Raw genomic sequence first — 21,242 nt, forward strand, 5'->3', positions numbered from 1 at the left:
AGGCTAGATGAAAAGGCATACAGACATAATGTAACGTACTAACAGCCAACAATGCAAACCATCTAGCGAGTTGCATGTAATAATGCAGATGAACATGCCAGTCTAGCTTGTCTTCAAGGTGCTGATCCAATATGACAAGCAGACAAGAGAGCTGGCAGTGGACTACCACTCATGTCCTCAAACACTGTGGTCCTGTAGACTCACACACGGCCGAGTGCATTGCAGATGCCGTTGCTCCTGACACGTCGATGTGTGATCGCTTCCAATATGTGTCTGTTACTGCATTCAGCCCGTTCTGACCTTTACTTCCATCAACACGAGTGCCACAACTTTGTTGTGGACTCCTGATGGAGTTGTCCACCTTTTTAAACAACAGTTTCAGCTTGGAACCAGCTCACCCTAGAAAGGCTGAAGGAAATGGCTTAGCTTACTTCTATGAGATGTAAATGTGTCTTCAAACAATAACTCAATCACGGAAAAACTATTTTTTAACTCTTTGGGGGTAAATATGTCCCCAACGAAACAAAATTCATACAAAAAGAAGGAATGAAACACTTCCTGACTTAAATTTTGAAACTTTAAAGAAATGTATAGTCTGAAGGATCAGTGACTCACAGAAAAATATTATTGAAATTTGGATATTAACATGTGTTGAAATGAAGATATATAAAATATTTAACAGTACTACAAGTTGCAATGTTTTTAAAGTAGCTAAAAAAAATCATAAACTGACAGTTAGAGGAAAGACTGCTCAAGTATGTCCCGACATCCAAGGTGAGACGTCTCAAACATCTCTGGGTGTAGTTGTTAACGGACAGAGACCGAATTAGAATAGACATTTTAAGTTTTTAGAGTACAGGCCCTATTGGTCTCATATATAATGTAATATATATATCATGTTTAAAGCAAAACTAAGTGATCATTCAGTCCAGAAATATTTGAAACAACGGTTGAGCTTTTGTCCACGTCTCATTCTCAACCATCTCTCCTTGTTGAGAGAGTCCTCTTTATTTACTAGCTTGCAGTATGCAGATAATACTGTGATTTTGCCTTCGGTGTCACTCTTGATGTATTTTGTAAAAGATTACCTCATGTTTTGCAATGTTTTTATTTTATTTTATTTAATCAGACATCCATCCAACTTTTGTTATGAAGTTTTCAGCAATCTGTTTATCATCTCAGGTACAACATTGCATTACCAGACAAATCCTTTTAATCACTAAAATGGATCCCGACCTCCCGGCCACAGGCTGCAAAATGTATCTCACGGAAACACATTTTATTTTTATTTTGCCTAAATGAAGGAAATGAGATCGAGGTTTCTGGTTGTTTCTTGCTTTAGACAGTAGCCAGGCTGCTATTGGTAGCCATGTTGCTAGCAACGGCAGCTATGTTGCAAACGTTGTGCTAGCTACCCCTAGCAGCCCGAAAAACAAATCAGGAGCTACAAGGAAGCCAGAACCAGCCAGGAACATTCATCTTCGTTTGTTTTAAGAACAAAAAAGAAACGTACATCTATCTTTGTATCTGGCTGCTGACGATAGCCATGTTGCTAATGCTTGCAAACGCAAACACTAGCAGCCGCAAACAAAAATGGATGATACATTTTTGTCGTTTTGTAATATAAACTAAGAACACACTAATCACATTAAACAGTCAACACGTATTTATTTTACAGGATTCAGGGTTAATTTCTTTGCTTTAAACTAAATGATTTCACTGGTTTGAACATCCATTAAAGTCTTGGTAAAGAACTTTGGATTTGAAGCTGTTTAACTGTCTCAGAACTGTACGAAGAGTTAAATACCTGGAAAGCAGATTGTGTGTTTCGATAAGATTCTGATGAATAACTGTAGAGAATGAACATTTCTTTGGGACTTGTGCAGATCGGAAAGATATATCCTCGTTTTTTAAAGATCCCCAACTGTTATTTTGTGAACTGAACTTCAAACTGTTCTATTGAGAATTATTTACAACATCAGGGAGTGTATCTTTCATATCTTGATGCTTCCTTTTGACCATTAATACCATTAATGACCAATAACAACCTGCTGTTCAGGTCGCCAGTTGTTCTGCTGCTGCTTTTGTCTTAAGATGATTGATTAAAAATGTCCGACAAACGTCTTTGTTTCATTTTTGAACGACTTCATTTGGAAATATTTACGAGGAAAAGAGTTTTAGAGGGAATGTACGAATCAAAAGCAATAATAAACTTCACATACATTGTGTTTCATGCATTACCTATTTTAAAGTACTATTTAAAACAGGCCCCTCCCATGTTGGGCTTTTACATAGACAATCTGTTAAAAGGAGCAGGGAGGTTGAGTTTTGAGTCGGATGAGACGAACAGAGAGCAGGAGAACGTCGTTGGGTTCGTTCTGCTCATCAGTGAGCCCACCTGACAGCTCTCATCCATCAACATACATTTATCTATAACACACTTTACACAAAACAAGCTTCACCAAAGGCAAAGCAAGGACACAGTAGCTGAAGAAAATGAGGCCCTCTTCTTTACCGCCATAACAGCCTCAAATCTGGGGAAATATATTATGTGAGATTTAATTTTCATTTTTCATACAACATAACAATACACAATGTTGTCATCATATTCTATTGTACATTTTATATTTACAATATTTACAATTTATGAATTAATAAAATAAGTATACACAATAATTAAATGATTCCCAAAACTTAATTAAATTAATACTTATACTGTTGCAAACTTACTTGGCAATAAACCATTTCTGATCCTGATTTCGACAATAAACTTTATTTTCATACATCACTATTAACCTTCTATTGGCATTGTCACGTCCTCATTGTTAGTCGACACCCACATCTCATCTGGTTTGTGGATTTGGACGCCCCCCCCCCCTATGAAGTGCTTGAGCACTTTTTACAGATAGAGGTCACAAAGTGCTTGACAGGAGTAGAAAAACTAAAATTGGCACAATGTAGCCATTGTGTTGTTAACACAAGACACGTATTTAAGAAGGCACAATAAAATACACAATACAAGCAATGAAAAAAGATTGAATATTACCCAAACGCAGTGTACATTTGTACACGATTAAAACATATATATATATATAACATATATATATATATATATATATATATATATATATATATATATATATATATATATATATATATATATATATATATGTTTTAATCGTCACATTGATAATGTTTCCGTCACGACTGACCCAGCATGGCACTGGACATCTGTTCACAGTATTTTACGGTAGGACATTAAGGTCCCGTGCAAAATTAAACACCTCACAACTGTCCAATGTCTCCGAGGCCAGGTTCAGTGGGTCCCCAGGACTGGTCCACCTTTATGCGACACAGAAACCAGCATGATGAGGAGGTGTGACCAGTATCAGCTTGTGATGGTCCCAGTACCCGCTGTGGAGTCCACCTGTAATCTCGTGATCCATCGCTCCATTCTTTTACTGATGGGAACTGTCATTCTCTGATTGATTGTGCGATAAAGACGGAAGAATAAAGTAAAAATCGCCCTGTTATATATATATATATATATATATATATATATATATATATATATATATATATATATATATATATATATATATATATGTAAGGAATGACTTGGAGCTTATACAAATATATTATACTTATTGTAATGATAATATTTATTCTACTAGTCACAAGGTCACAAGAATATGACGCAATATTAATAACATGTCTATAACCAGTCTGAACCTCTCCGACGTGTTTTACCAAATAAACGCGCCCCGCCTGAGCATCCGGTGACGTCATCCGTCCCGCGTCGGCGGCCGCTCCTATTGGTTAAGGAACGCGGAAGTGAAGCAGCTTCACAACAACAGTCGGAGGTGGACGCGTTTCCTCGTCCTCTGAAGAAGAAAAAGGATAAGGAGGAGGAGGAGAAGAAGAAGAAGGAGAAGAATAAGAAGAATAAAAAGAAGAAGAAGAAGAAGGAGAAGAAGGAGAAGAAGAAGACGTCATGGCTCTACCCGCTCAGCTGCGAGCCATACAGCACCACCTGCGGACCGCGGCGGAGCACGAGAACCGGGACCCGGTCGTGGCGTATTACTGTAAGTTATGTGTGACGTCATTGCCCCGGCTTTGTTTACCTGCGCCCCGCAGCTGAGCAGCGTTCACCTGGGTCTGAGACCGGGACCCAGACCCGGTTCTGTTCCGTTACCGAGCTGCTCGGTCCGACCTCTCACTGTTAGCTCCCAGGGGTCAAATGTCATCCGCCCTCTGACGTCACCAGTCACGGTTATCGAAGTGTACTCAAATACACGTTCAAGGTACTTGTAGTTGCACTACTTGAGTTCTGTCAATTCATAATTCTCCTCCACTGCATGTCAGAGGTACATATAGTACTTTTTACTGTACAACTCAGAGGTACATATAGTACTTTTTACTGTACATCTTAGGTATTCATAGTACTTTTTACTGTACAACTCAGAAGTACATATAGTACTTTTTACTGTACATCTCAGGTATTCATAGTACTTTTTACTGTACAACTCAGCGGTACATATAGAATTTTGACCGTACAACTCAGAGGTACATATGCTACTTTTTATTGTACTGCATCTCAGAGGGACATATAGTACTTTTTATTTCTACTACATGTCCGAGGTACATATAGTACTTTTTTACTGTACTTCATCCCAGAGGTACATAATAGTACTTTTGGTCAACAGGATGTAAAGAAGGTACTACGCTACATTCACATCACTCAACTCTTTAACTTTAACTACATTTAGCAGATTACGTACTTTTACCTCAGTACGGCTTTGAATGCAGGACTTTTAGTGTAGTATTTCCTCAAAGTCTGGTATGAGTACTTCTGCTTAAGTAAGAGATCTGTGTGTATATATATATATTAGGGCTGGGCAAAGTTGAAAAAATGTAACTTCAGCAGTGCCGTTGTATTGCATTTATGGCGTGTATCTTATTTATTTCTTTTTCTTTTTTGATTGACCTCATGCGGGAGCCGGACTGGGAGAGCCGTAAGATGCCCAGGTCTGAACTACGCCGTCTGGGAGCAATTTAAAGTGCAGCACCTGTGTGCGGCAGCATTAAGCCCCTCCCAATGCAAAAAAACAAACGAACGAGTTAACGCATGATCAAATAATTAACGCCGTTAATAGTTTACTGCGTTAACGCCCAGCCCTAATAAATATAAATATAAATATATATATATATATATATATATATATATATATATATATATATATATATATATATATATATATATATATAGCAGAAGGATTCAGGTTCAGCTGGTTCCTGGAGTTCATTCAGCGTCTCATCTCTAAAGAACAGACTACACCTTCCTGCTCCATCGCCTGGTTCTGTGCGAGCGGACCAGTAATACTAAACTGTTATACACTCGGTAGTATTACACTGTTATACGCTCAGTAGTACTACACTTTTATATGCTTAGTAGTACTACACTGTTATACGCTCAGTAATACTACACTGTTGTACGCTCAGCAGTACTACACTGTGTTGTACGCTCAGTAGTACTACACTTGTACTTGTACACACAATGTTTTCACAGTAATTGCAGGTGTCTGCTATTGTTGGGCGAAGTGAATTTATATTTGTTTTATGAAGCAATAAAAAAGGTTGAATATGAGAAAGACCTGTGCACATTAGCTGGCTTTTGTTTTTAATTATATATAATATAAGTGTATGTGTTTATTTATTTATTTATTTATTTATTTATATATATATATATATATATATATATATATATATATATATATATATATATATATACACATACACACACATTATGTTATCAGCCTGAAATTGCTCATAGCTTCTTCCTGATTAGGGTTGTTTCAAATGAGCCAAACTTTGCTCGCCGTAGTTTTATAACCTTTTTATTTATAGAGGTGGACTGTCTTACCTTAAGCATAAATCCCCCTCTGCTAACATCATAAAAAATAAAATGCTTTAATGAAAAGTGTAAAGAGCAAAGGTGCCATTTCATATATTTAATATGTGTATTTATGCTAACGGGACTTAATGTGTGTCTTATCTCCACTGAACAATATCCGGAGCAGAGACCCGTCACATCAGATTTGATTCAAACGTTGGAGTTCTCATTGCTGTGGCCTCGGTCTCAGATATTAAAATGTATATTTATTATTATACATTTATTGTGACTATAAATTACAGGATTGGGCGAGTATCAGCCCCTCAATGTGGGAATCTCATTCATATGAATAGAACATGAAAGAATAAGATAGACAAACAAAGGTAGGCAACAACACCAACAGTTGGGTTTAGGCAAGAAAACCAACAACCACTTAATGTTGATTGCATTATGTACAAATATTATCACCTTATATTTACCAGAAATATATCTAAACAAGATACCGTTTCTGAATGATTTCCTTCTGAAATAAAGTTTTTACTTTCACCCTTCATGCCACAGTGGAACACGTACAGATTTAGAGATTTGTGAGCATTATAGGTATATTTAAGATGCACCAAGTACGGCCTTGTTTCCCACCAAGTAGGATAAACAATCTGGAATGAATTCTCATAGTATCGTGAGCGGGCCTCAGTGCAGTGGGGGTCTGCGTCTGACCTAGTTGAGTTGTGGCATGGGGGAGCTGCTGGAGGCGAGGTGCACATGAAGAGGTATGGAAAGCATAACAAAAAAAATGCTGTCGGATCAAAAGCATGTGTTCACCGTGCTGACAGCTGTCAGAAGAAACGAGCACATGAGACTGACGGGAAGCGCTTCTTACTGTCTCCATTTGACCAGGAAGTTGTTGGACAGGGTGGCATCAGGCCTCCGGTTCTTTAGTGTGAAGTCAAAGCTTCATGTGTTAAAGCTGCATTCTCACTCCTGAACACCAGTGGGTGACTCCTGGTTGTATAGAACAGTGATTGTCAACCACTGTGCCGCGGCACACCAGTGTGCCGTGACAGATCATCAGGTGTGCCGTGAGAAAATTTCCAATTTCACTTAATTGGTCCAAAAAAATATTATTTAGCTGCCGCAAATAATTTTCCATTGTTGAGCGTCTGAGCCTGCAATATAGTGGCTGGCCTAGTAGTTTCCTATAGAACAGGTCTGCACCTTGTTCTGCTATTAAACAAACTAAACGGCCGTATGTTATTGATCGTACACGACAGCTTGTAATTTCTGGGTCGCGTCTACAACTCTTTCCGCCCCGATGCGATGCACACAGGAGAGCACACAGTGGACAGAGAGAGCGGCGAAAAATATGTCGCGTGCTTTTCACAATGGGATTTGCTGCTTTAAGCTATCACTATTTTAAGCTATGAGCTCTCATGTTTGAAGCCCAGCAGTTAAGGTGTTTGTAGGTCAAGACAAACATCCAACAGGCTGCAGCCTGGCGCTCCATCAATGACGTTTCTGACGTTTCTGAGGCTCTGGAAATATTCTTCAAAAAGCCCGAAAAACACACTCAAGTGACAAAGCCTGCTCACTTTGTGGTCATCATTAAAATAAATGAACACTATGTTTCCTTTAAGTCAGTATTTATCAAACTGGGGCGTATTACAGGTGGGGCGCAAGAGGAAATGCTGATTTTACCGTACGCCGTTGATAGGTCACATGCGCATGTACGACTCGCCGATTCTTGTCATTTCGCCAAAAGCCGAACTTTATGAGATCTCCGTAAGGTTGTCTTTTCTGCTGTTGCGTCACTCAACATGGAGCATGAATTGAGAACGGCTGTATCAAATCTACCTCGTTTTAAAAAGAGTTGTAGAGGAAAGCAGCTCACTGCAGCCACTATTAATGATACAACGTGATGCTCACACATCTGCACTCATTCTGTTTTGCAAAAAAATAGCTTGTTGTTTTCCACAATAAGCTATTTAGTTGTAACTAAATATTAGTTATTTTTTGCACGGATATAACTTTATTTTCATTTTTCTAACAAAGTGATAACACATTTGTTTTTGTCTGATGGAGCAATCTGGTTTAATTGAAAGTGATTTCAATGTTCTATTATTTATAAAAGCACAGATGGAGTCACTAGTACTGTGAAGTATTACTTTGTAGTACTGTGAGGTGCCACGATGTAGTATGTCCGTCAGTCGCTCCCACCCCTAAAGCTGTAAATCTAGGGGAAACACTGAATACTGTGACATTCTGTAACTTTTTGGGTTGTTGGTGTGCCGCGGGATTTTTTTATTGTAGAAAATGTGCCGCGGCTCAAAAAAGGTTGAAAAACACTGGTATAGAAGAAGTCTATGCTTCAAAATTACATTTTACAAACCAACACTATTGGCATTATTGATCACATGAATATAGATATTGTTATTTTTTTTCATAGTTAATCATGCTGCACCAGAAACTGGTCTTTATTTTAATAAAATCACATTTAATTTTTGGAGTTTTTGCCCTTTACACCTACATAAGTGTGCTTTACAGTTATATTTCCAGTAAATACCTCTACTCCTAGTACTTTATCATGAGGAATGTATAAATAAGAAATAATGGCTTGGTACTTAAACCTCGATACTTGAACCTCCACCACATAACTTTACTGCTTTGAAGTGCAGCAGACGAGAACATTGTGTTTTATGTTCTGTGCTTGTTTCGATGTTGCCAACACGCCTGATGGATGATATCTTGGTATGCATGATATATAACATATGAGTTGGTATTTTCACATCTTAAAAAAACAAACTAACTGTTGGCTTTAACCCTTTGATGTGTATGATCATCCTGGTGAACTCATGTGACTTTAGAGGGAACACAGCTCAGATAGGACTTTAGACATTCCACAATGTTCTGATATTGTCTGAGTGAAACTCTGCTTGTTTTTGTTTTTAAACTTAAATATTTCTGTAGTAGTAGTAGTAGTAGTAGTAGTAGTTGTTGTTCTTCCTGTTCCTGTTCCTGTGGAGAGAACCAGTGATGCAGCCGGGCCACTGGAGGTCAGCAGCACCATGCGCCTGGTCCTCTGAGGTGTGTGAGAGAGAATGAAGTGATTAGATTACAGTCTGAAGAACATGTCGGCCGCTTGGTTGATGGGAGGAGGCGTGGCCTCTGTGCCTGGTGTGTCAATCAGAGATTAAGCAAAAAGAGATTCATCACTACAGAAGCTGGTCTGGTGACGGACCCACACATGACAACCAGTCAGCCGGCCGCCGGCAGCAGGAAACCGGTTCAGGAAGGAATCACTGACAGTGAAAAGTTCGGACGCTCTTAGCAGAGGATCCAGAACCAGAGAGAGACTCTCACAACTCATGAACGTGCCCTTGATCCTTGCTTGATTGTTTACGTGTTTGTTGACAGAGTAAACAGCCTGTGTTGTTGTGCTCCCTGTGCCCTGCTGCAGGTCGACTCTACGCCATGCAGACCGGCATCAAGCTGGACAGCAAAACCCCCGAGTGCAGGAAGTTCCTGGTGAACCTCATGGACCAGCTGGAGACGGTAAGCCAGACCTGAAAGAGTTTCTGGACCAATCGGCTGCTTGTTGCTGTCCCTTTAAGTAGAACATCCATCACTGAAGCTGAGCTATCACATTCCTTCACCTGCATCGTCACACCTGCAGAGAACAGGGCCTGGACAGCAGACAGCAGACCCGCATGCGTCCCGTTAAGACGCCAGGGTATGTGTTCTGCTCATTGGCCCCAGGGTCCCTTAAAATGGGGACCCTAGTCCTCCCCATGAGCTCATGTGTTCATGTGGTCATATAGAATTAATAGCAGAACCATTGATATCAATATTCAGCACATCATGGCCTCACAAGTCAATATAAGTGAATTTTTCATGTTTATGACGCTATTCCACAATAAATATGAGAATAAACCATAAGTATGACTCGAAGGGACTCTAGAGTGAGAGCACCCCGATTTTTGAAAATATGACTTTTCATATTGATAGCATGAAGCTACACAGCATTACTATACCGTTTTGGAATCCTTAGAGCCTACTGGATCCACCAATAAAGCCAAATCTGCTGGGAAACCAACCTTCGCCATCCAGCGAAAAAAATGTAAATGTACTTACTTATGGCTGAAATATGATTCTTTCTTGGACTCTAGCTATAGACTATAGCTTTGTCTCCCCCTGCAGCACATGGCTACAGTGGAGCGAGGACTGTTCATGGACCAGGTACGGTGTGGGAATTTTCAGTGTCGGCCGAGTTGACACGATCTCTCGAAAAATCCTTAACTAAAATAATTATTAAAAATACTTTACTTTACTCAATCAAAGCCAAACTTCGCACATATACTCTTAACATATAGAGCTATATATTCAATTCAAAATATAGCAAATATAGTTACGATAGGACAATACAACTTTTAATATTTTTTGTCCTCGCTGCCCGAGTCGGCCGTCGAGCCGGGGCTGATTCCGCTACCTTCGGTGGTTGTCGGGGAGTTAGCTGTCGTGTTTTTAAATACACATCGGACGTGAGAACAAACTGCTCTTAACTGTAACTCCTTTATTCCTCGTAACGCCATGCTCTGACCTGCCGATGCAGCCCTGTCACAGGTTGTGTGTCCCACCTGAATCCCCCCCCTCCCGGGTCCTAAGTCCCTACATGCACTATTTGTTATGAACATACGTGAATATCAATGTACCAACATACATTTATAACAAATGCCACACTAGCTGCTGCAGCTAACACTGATAACACTTTTTATTTTTGTGCTGAATTTTCTGTGTTTACTCAAACAGTGTTCGCTAGCTCGTTAGCTCGTCACACGCCGGCCCGCCCGGCCGAGAACGTCTGCCTGGCGGGCGAATGTTCTCGGCCGGACGAGCCGGCGACCCTTCGGCGACCCCCGACGTGCTGGAGCGAGGGCCCGCTCACAGCTAATTATTTATATATATATATATATATATATTACACACACGTCAACGTTTCGGAGAAGTTGGAAATTAATTGTTTTTCACCAAATTCCAAATGGCAGAAAATCTAAGTAGGCGGAACTTAAGGGTCCTCCTTTATTTTTTGTAGAGCAGATCCACCCGGACATGTCTTTGAACTTTCACAACTAAAGGGGGCGCTATCGAGCTATTTTCTCCGACTTTTGCCCGACACCCCAATCAGATTGGTATTTTTGCCGAGTCAGATAGGTGTCTAAATTTAGAAAAATGTAGATTTAGCCCAAGCACCTCTTTTCCCCACGCAAAGACCGCAAATAAGAATAAAAAGAACAAAAAACATTTGAATAACGATAGGTCCTTCGCTCTGACTTCGTCAGTGCTCGAGCCCTAATTAAAAGTAAAAGCCACTAACTAAAAAGTAAAGAAAACATTTAATTTTAGTGGGAACAGTGTTGTTGGTCACCCTTTTTGGAGAAGGAAGCTGGAAGGGCAGTAGTTTGCCCCCCTCCTGCTTTAGAAGCTGCTTCATGGAGAATAATGCAGCTGGCGGCCTCGTGACAGGAGCAGTGCTGCAGGATTGGAGGACACACAACACACACACGCATGCATGCACACACACGCATACACACGCACACGCATGCACACATGCACACACACCACATGCACACACACGCACGCACACACAAAGACACTTTAGTTAATTTAGTAAATTATGGTCATTTAGAGTCAAACAGACCATGAAGCAGTGGATGCTTTAAGGTGGGGTTACAAGGTGATTGACAGGTCGACGCGAATACGTCCTCAGTCCCTATATGGTCACTTCCTGTTCACTGGTTGCTAAAACAACAACAACATGGTGACGTCAAACTAGAGGCTTCAAAACGTCCACAAATTAACTTGTTGACATGTTTTATGTCTTTATTTGTTTAACTTGTTGCCCGACAGCTGAACCCTGAAGGAAGACTTCGGCCTAATAATAAATTAATAAAATCAACTAGGGCTGCAACTAACGATTGTTTTAATAATCGATTAATCAGTTGATTATTTTTTAGATTAATCGATGAATCGGATAAAAAAACAAAAAAAACATTCATTTCCAACCCTTTATTGAAAAACAGAAGTGACAGTGTAAAACATCTTCAGAAAGCACAAACAGGTTGCTCCTTGAACATCCCTGAGCTGTTAATTAAAAAAATCAAATAAAAATGGACTAACACTAAAAACATATACATGTATGCTTTACATCTGCCAAATGTGAGCCCTTTTTACTGTAATTGATCTCCTTGGAGCAGAGGCTGCATTTAGCATACCCTGCTTTATCAATATGTATGAAACACTGGGACAGTGGGAAGCTGCACTGACTCCTCACGTCTGTTTTGACCTTCACCTTCAGGCCCAGCTCCACTTCATCTCAGCCCTGCATCAAGCTGCGCTCCATATAGAGCGTAAACTATTTCATTCACATCATCTTATCAATATCTGGGTCTCTTATGACCACAACATCACATTGTTTCTAAACTACGTGATTTGAAGAAAAAAAACTGCAGCCTGATCCGCTGGTTTGCCGGTTTAATGTTAACAAGTGACTGCGTGAACTGAACCAGACCGGGGGGTTACGGCATGTTTCATCACGTTGCGTTTTTTTCCAAGCAAGACTGAACTGTAACGGAACATAACGTAACTTTAACGACAATACACAACCCAAACACGTTAGCTAACGTGATAGCAAGCTGACTAGCTTCCATTAAAAACAAGTTGGAGGGAAATGAAGCCGCTGTAGACATCTTAACGCTGATTGGCCAAGACTCGACACGTCACATCAGTGATCTTTTATTGTGAAGATCACGACCTCAGCTTTTCTCCGTGTCTCACTCCAATCTCAGAAACGCTGGCGGCCAGTTGCTCTGCGCCGCTCTTTTTCTTCTTCTCCGCGACTTATTGACTGCCATAATAATCGCGCGACACAACTAATCGATAATGAAATAGGTTGCCAACTCTTTTGATAATCGATTTTCATTGATTTTATCGATTCGTTGTTGCAGCCCTAAAATCAACAGAGATTTGGACAATTTGACAAAATAGCTTCTAAATGTTTAACTCTGTTATTGTCGTCTCTCTCGTGGTTATCTGCATAAAAACACACAGTTCAAATGATTAGGAAATAAATAATTACATTTTATTTAAATATTTGCTTTGATTAAACATATTTTGGGGTGTGTTAGTACTGTAATTTCCGGCATATAAGCCGCTACTTTTTTTCACAGGCTTTGAGACTGCGGCTTTTACAACGATGCGGCTAATTGATGGATTTTCATAGGCTAACTACCATAGTTTAGTGTTTTAGGATTTAGAACAAGGCCTTCAATGACGTGTGTCCACATCTGATGCAGGCTGGGGAAGAAAAAAAAAGTGTCCCGGGAGTTCCTGTCTGACCTGTGCATGTATTGAACACGGCGCTGCCCACTACACGGCGCGTTCATACAGACTGTCATGTGTGGACAGCAGACGCTCACTCTGCTGTACGGCCGATTTCTTTGCACTATTACAGGCATGGAGGTCACACGCTGTGGACCGACCTGCCGAGCTGTTTTAACCTTATAAGCACCAAGACACATATGGTTTACCATTTTGTATTTCCCCCTATTAGCAACTGTAAAGTCTCAAAACGCGCCGCGCGAGCCCCCGTGAACAGTGCACCCTCCGCCTCGCCAGCGCCATCTGGCTTCTCAGATGCAGCACCCCCATCTGCAGCTCCAGCAGAACCTCCAACAGAACCTCCAGCAACAAAAGCGCTGTGTATGATTAAATACGACTGACTCACCACATGCCCGTAATCCTCTGTGCGAAAGGCGTCATCAGTAAAATCCACCAGCAAGTCATCAGTAAATCCACCAGCAAGGTATCTTCTAGGTTCTAGGTAGCAGCTAGAAGTTTCTAGTAGCTGTGTACCTCTTTGACCAATCACAGCGCATGTTAATGGTCACGTTGGCCCGCTGACCAATCATACATCTACGCCACTTCGCAGGCCCTGCACGTCAAAGAATCCGCCCAGTTTGTCAAACTAAAGATCTGATTTGTTGAAGACTACGGCGTAGTGTAACGTCCGCAGGAACGACTTGCAGACGTTGGTTGCGTTAACTTGCAGGTTTATTGCACGAGTGTTCACAGAGTTGGCACCAGGCTCTTCGCGAACAGTAGCTCCGGCGCAACAGCTAACAAGCTCAACTGGCAGCCCCACTCTAGCATAACATCAACAACACAACGTCACGAGCGGCGAGAAATCCTTTACAAAAACTGGCCGCATGCGAAGAGCAACTTTTTCTCAAGTCTGCCAGTGGATCCTAACAGCGTGGAGCAGTGTCAAAGAATCCACCATCACCAACGGGTTCCGAAAGGCTGGACTGCTGCGTGATGAGGAGGACAGCACAAGCGGATTTGCCTCGGGAGGAAAGTGACACTGAGAGCGCAAACGAAAGAGAGACTGAGTGCAACGAAGCAATTCTGAGGCTGTTTAATTCCGACACTGAAGAAGAAGACTTCAATGGTTTTAGTGCACAGGAGGACGATGGCGATAGTGATCAATGACTTTTTCTGGTAGGTTCCTATATTTTCGCCGAGAAAATGTGTGACGAAGTAATTACAAACCTTCAGGCTGTTCAATTCCGATACTGAAGAAGACAACTTTAGTACTGTTCTGAAAAAAAGCATTTGCAGTATGTATGTACTAGTTGTGGATGTTACCGGCATTTATTTAATTAAAAGTTTTAAAAAATCGTTCCTGTAACATCTCGCTGTGTTAATATCTCATGTTTCAACGGGGACACCTGCGGATTATAGACAAGTGCGACTTAGTTATGTACAATTTCTTTTTGTTTTTAAAAATGAGCAGGTGCGGCCTATAGCCCGGAAATTACGGTAGTTTAAATCGCATATTATAAGCTGCTTCGAGCTATTGTTTGGAAGTTAAATGGCTCATAATTCATCTTTCATATCTGTTTATGCAAGTTTTCAACTTTACATTTGAACGCACCACGATGATGTTACAGTTTAGAGCCTGAACGCACCACAATGATGTTACAGTGGAGAGCAGGGGTAATATGAAGAAAAAAATAAGCTGGGCTGGGTCTCAAACCACTGATCCACTGATTGATAAACGGGCACGCTATCCATTGACCCAGAGTCACAATTGTTTAAGCATGGACATTACCATAGATATTGCTCAACTGCGAGGGAATCTGCAGAGGAGAGCCCAGGCAGGTAAACAGTGGGCTGATGTCTGAATTTTTGGTCTTTTATGTTTCTAGTTTATTGTAGAAATACCTTCAAATAGGGTTTATCATCCAAAAACCTTCACCAATGATTTAAACATAGAGAAATATTGTCATTATTTATGCGTTATTATGCTGTGATTTTACTGGTTCGGCCCACTTGAGATCAAAATGGGCAGCATGCGGCCCCTTCACTAAAATGAGTTTGACACCCCTGGTGTAGAGCCTGAACGCACCACGATGATGTTAGTTTGGAGCCTGAACGCACCACAATGACGTCACAGTGTGGAGCCTGAACGCACCACGATGATGTTACATTTTGGAGCCTGAACGCACCACGATGATGTTGCAGTGTAGAGGCTGAACGCACCATGATGATGTTACAGTTTAAACCCTGAACGCACCTCGATGATGTTACAGTGTAGAGCCTGAACGCACCTCGATGATGTTGCCGTGTAGAGCCTGAACGCACCACGATGATGTTACATTTTGGCGCCTGAACTCACCACAATGATGTTACAGTTTAAACCCTGAACGCACCTCGATGACATTACAGTGTGGAGCCTGAACGCACCACGATGATGTCGCAATTTGGAGACTGAACGCACCACGATGATGTTGCAGTTTGGAGCCTGAACGCACCACAATGATGCTGCAGTGTGGAGCCTGCTGGTCAACAGGAACACGCTCATTAGACTTTATAGAGTTGTTATGAAGAGAGGGGAGGGGGGAGTGTCCCAGCGGGGGTCAAACAAATGAGCTTTTGCGGAGAGGAAGAGGAGCTGCAACACACCTTCATGACTTCATCTGGTTTTATACGTGACAAACATCTGAGAGCGTTGACGTTTTAAAGAAACTCCTCCATGTTATACTGGAGGGGTGCTCCCTTTTAAGAGCCAATTAAAGGAAGCGCGCACAAACACACACACACACACATACACACACACAGGTTTTAACAGACTCTCCAGGGATCGTCATTACTGTCACACTTAGGAAGTCAACAGGACTCGCATCGTGTGTGTGTGTGTGTGTGTGTGTACCTACTCATATAATTGGTTGTGAGTTTGTACAAACTTCGTCCCACAAATGTTTTTCATGAACGATGAATGTTACGATTGCAGAATATTAATGCAGTCATTATAATAATTATATCATATCATCTGCAGGCCTGAAAGAGTTTTGGATATTAAACTATTACATAATGTTTGATCAATATGTACAACTTCTTTCATACAGGTTTAATTTATATATTCACAGATTATTTATGATATGCGTGTATGTAGATAAACCATCAGACTGGTCAATGTGTGGCGGACTGGGAGCTTTTACTGGTCTGGATGGTTCTGGACGCTGCCGCTTCAATTAAATCCGTAGGGAATATTGATAAATGACTCCATTAGTAACGACTTGATTCTGATGGAAGAACGTCTACTTTTTGCTGTTGTAGTTTTTCACATTTTAAAAGTATTCTTATGAATCACTTAAAGTTTAGTTTCAAGTCCAGAGACGTGTTGAGTTCCTTTGATCTCAGACTCTTTATATTCTCTGACCAGGTGTCCTTCCTGCACTAAAGCCACCGGTCTTACATTCCTCTCACACACACACACACACACACACACACACACACACACACACACACACACACACACACACACACACACACTGAGCCAGTGCACAGTGTGTCCATTCAGGCTGGTCAAGGTCCACCTGCTGGAGGGAAACCAGCATGTTTGCTTTTACTGGTTTTACAGGAAACCTGAACCTTGGGCCCGTAACACAGAGGGGTGGTCGAGTGAGTGAAGACATGGTACATGCTAAGGGGTGAATACATGGTACATCCTAAGGGGAGAAGACATGGTACATGCTAATGGGAGAATACATGGTACATGCTAATGAGAGAAGACATGGTACATGCTAAGGGGAGAATACATGGTACATGCTATTGGGAGAAGACATGGTACATGCTAAGAGGAGAAGACATGGTACATGCTAAGAGGAGAAGACATGGTACATGCTAAGAGGAGAAGACATGGTACATGCTAATGGGATAATACATGGTACATGCTAAGGGGAGAAGACATGGTACATGCTAAGGGGTGAATACATGGTACATGCTAATGAGAGAAGACATGGTACATGCTAAGAGGAGAAGACATGGTACATGCTAAGATGAGAAGACATGGTACATGCTAATGGGATAATACATGGTACATGCTAAGGGGAGAAGACATGGTACATGCTAAGATGAGAAGACATGGTTCATGCTAATAGGATAATACATGGTACATGCTAAGGGGAGAAGACATGGTACATGCTAAGGGGTGAAGACATGGTACGTGCTAAGGGGGTGAGAGGCAGGCAGAGTCGATGTCTGAACATGACTGAGATGTGTACTTATTGCTCTACATCTGAAGTCTTCCAGGTTAACGACCACAAATATGATCTTTGAAAGCGAGATTTATAATACATCTGATGTTAAAAAGCATGATATCAAACTTATATTTACTATTTAAATATGGATCTGACACATTTAATTAACTAGGTGAATATTAAACGACCTGGTCGTTGATGATATTAAATTGTTAACAGGATATGAGAAGTTAAACTGGGTGAATGTGACCCTCTGAGAGAAGTTGTCTCACTCTGTTGAATTTGTTGGAACTATAAAAAATGTGTACTCTTCCACAAACAATCTTTGGTACAGAGTACAGATATTTAAATTGACCTTCTTCACCGACGAGTTAAATATTGCACCTCGATTCTGATTTGTCAGTTACAGAGAAGGTTTGAGCCAATCCTAGCTCAGTGTTCTGCTTTGTATACCTCCTGTACGAGAGGATCAATTGTGTTTTGTTAACGGGGTGGTCTGTCTTCCAGATGAAGAAGGAGCTGGGGGACAACGACTCCATTGTCCAGGAGGTGGTGGGGAACGCCCACATCGAGAACTACGCCCTCAAGATGTTCCTATACGCCGACAACGAGGACCGGCAGGGGCGGTTCCACAAGTAAGGAACCCGTGTGAGGTTCTTAGGTTGTTCAGGTTCCGCCGGTGTTCAGACGGCAACAACACCTCCAGTACCTCTTCAGTCCTTCCTCGTTTCCTCTCTCTTATTTGTTTCCTATCCTCTCATCTCATTTCCTCTCCTATTTGTTTCCTCTCCTCTTGTTTCCTCTCCTATTTGTTTCCTCTCCTTGTATCCTCTCTTACTTGTTTCCTCTTATTTTTTTCCTCTCTTACTTGTTTCTTCTCTTATTTGTTTCCTCTCCTTGTATCCTCTCTTACTTGTTTCTTCTCCTATTTGTTTCCGCTCCTCTTCTTGTTTCCTCTCCTTGTATACTCTCCTCTCCTTGTTTCCTCTCCTATTTGTTTCCTCTTCTCTTGTTTCCTCCCCTATTTGTTTCCTTTCCTCTTTTTCCTCATCTCCTTTGGTCTCCTCTTTTAATTTCCTGTATTTAGCCAAAGATTGTTTGTGGAGGCGGACACTCCACTCTGTACATTTAGAGGAGACTTTTTTAAATATTGTTCCAACAAAGCTTCACCTTCAAATACTGAATAGATGTAAACAATGCAGGATTACAAATAAATAAATATAGAAATAGTCCAGTCTTTACTGTAAATAATGCACTCTTTATGTGTTCTATCATTAATTCAGGGTCTAGTTGTAGTTCGTAGTTATTTTATTGACATTTGTCTCCAAACAGAAGAAAATGAACTCGCATTTAAACAACCTTAATTAAAAAGGTAACACAACACACTGATGATTATTGTGTTCTATTGATTAATACATCCAACAGGCTCTCTGACGAATGATGTCATCCGTCATATTTAAAGAGGCGGGCCTTTAAGAAATCCACTTTAAGTGATTGGGCAAGTTGAATTAAAGGATTTCTTTCACTGGATGATTCATGATTCTGAAATGTTCCTTGTTCCCTTCCTTCCACTTATCATGTGGAACATCAGATGTGGAGCTTTTAAAGGAATAAAGAGGGACTACTTTCTCTGAAGCGAGGGGACGTCATACATTTAATAACACATTAAAATATTAAAAAGAGATGGATAAGTAATAGAGACGAGAAAAAACAAAAGTTACTTTGATTGATAGAGAGAATGCAGCTTTAACACATGCAGCATAGACTTCTATACAACCAGAGTAGTCGCCCCGGGTGGTCAGTAGAGAGAAATTAGCTTTAACACATGAAGCATAGACTTCTATACAACCAGAGGAGTCACCCTCTGGTGGTCAGTAGAGAGAATGCAGGTTTAACAAATGCAGCATATACAACCAGAGGAGTCGCCCCCTGGTGGTCAGTAGAGAGAATGCAGGTTTAACACATGAAATATAGACTTGTATACAACCAGAGGAGTCTCCCCTGGTGGTCAGGAGAGAGAATGCAGCTTTAACACATGATCCTGGGAGAAACCATGTGACGTTATTAAGAGTATCAGGAATCAGCCGTGATGTGATCTTTAAACTCAGAGTTTCCTCTCTGAATTCAGTGAGAGCGGGTCACGTCATAGCCTGAACTCTTATCACCTCATATTTACAAAACTCCACGCAGTAGGAAATGTAGATTGAGGATAGAGAACGCTGGTGCTTTGACGGGAACTCTGCGTCACCCGATACTCGCCTAAGACAATACGGACGATTAATTTGGATAAGAAGAAAACAAAATACTGATATCAGACAAACTCATGTCCTAAAACAAGTCACGGAACTCATTCAACATGTTTGTATCAACATGGTTAAGTACCGGGTTTAAAGCAGCCACAGCCCACATTTACCGTCACTGGTTCGGGCTGATTTCCCATCATGACACACACACACACACACACACACACACACACACACACACACACACACACACACACACACACACACACACACAGGCTCAGAGGTGAATGTTTATGGGAAACTTTGGTGGAATAAGAAACTTCCTCCAACATGTTGCTGCTCAGGAGCTACAAGGAGGCCATTCATGTTCCTCACCTGCGTGCGTGCCGTTGTGCGTGCTGTGCGTGCGTGTATCTTATGAACATTCTGACACTAAAATGTATTTCTTTTCAGACGCACAAATCAATCTTTTTTTCTAGACATTTCTACGTCCCGAGTGACACGCTCTCACCTAACGACTAACGTTGTCTTCTTCCTGCCTCCTCCCTCTCTTCATCCTCATCCTCCTCCAGGAACATGATCAAGTCGTTCTACTCAGCCAGTCTGCTGCTGGATGTCCTGTCTGTGTTTGGAGAACTGTCTGACGAGGTAAGAGCCACGATACTCATCAAGCACCAGATTACTGGAAGTTAAAGTAGAACCAGCTGCAGCGTTTAATCATTTTAAAGAATCCACGAAGATTCAGGCCTAAACTGAACTGGCAGTTCTACCTATCGACACCTGACTACATAGAGTATAAGGAGAGGACAAGTGGAGATTTTATCCAACTTGTATTTTAATTAAAAAACAAGTTGCCGAAATGAGTTTCCTCCGTAGTGTGGCCGGGCTCCTGTTTATATTTAAGGGTTTAAGATCAACGTGTAGAAAAAAAGTGTATCCTCCAGTTAGTTATGCGGTTATAATCGCTGTCACACTCGAGAGAGGTGTGCATGTTCAGGTTTACCTGGTGGAAAGATCATTCCAGTGTTTATCTTATCTTACTAACAGTGACGTCACCTCAAAGTAAAGTGGTATAATGGTATGACATGATATGGTCAAACAAAAGTAAAATAAAAAGGCTGGTACATTATACATATTATGGTGTATTATTATTATTATTATTATAATTAATATTATTATATATATATAAGTGTAATATTATGATGTGAAATGTAGTAGTAGCAAAACAATATTCAGTATAGTACAGCAGTATTGCCTATTGTAAGTATTAAGTCTACAAAATACATTATATATATATATATATATATATATATATATATATATATATATATCTATCTATCTATCTATCTATCTATCTATCTATATATATACTACCGTTCAAAAGTTTGGGCTCCCAAAAGCACTGTTATTTTCAATGAAGATAACATTAAATATATCAGAAATACACTATACATTGTTAATGTGGTTGTAAATGACTATTAATGAAATATCTACATAGGTGTATAGAGGCCC

General features: G+C 40.7%; 1 protein-coding gene across 1 annotated transcript in view; it reads left to right on the forward strand.

The window, feature by feature from the left end:
• Window positions 1-3,842: 3,842 nt before the first annotated feature.
• The window catches only part of vta1 (vesicle (multivesicular body) trafficking 1), a 37,014-nt gene continuing 19,614 nt past the window's right edge, over window positions 3,843-21,242 (forward strand). Inside the window, exons 1-4 of the mRNA XM_079215361.1 lie at window positions 3,843-4,085; window positions 9,348-9,442; window positions 17,995-18,122; window positions 20,303-20,378. Coding sequence (XP_079071487.1) covers window positions 3,995-4,085; window positions 9,348-9,442; window positions 17,995-18,122; window positions 20,303-20,378 — 390 coding nt within the window. The 5' untranslated portion in view covers window positions 3,843-3,994. The remainder of the gene's footprint in view (window positions 4,086-9,347; window positions 9,443-17,994; window positions 18,123-20,302; window positions 20,379-21,242) is intronic.

Source organism: Taurulus bubalis (assembly GCF_910589615.1).
Source record: "Taurulus bubalis genome assembly, chromosome: 3".
Classification (NCBI taxonomy): Eukaryota; Metazoa; Chordata; class Actinopteri; order Perciformes; family Cottidae; genus Taurulus; species Taurulus bubalis.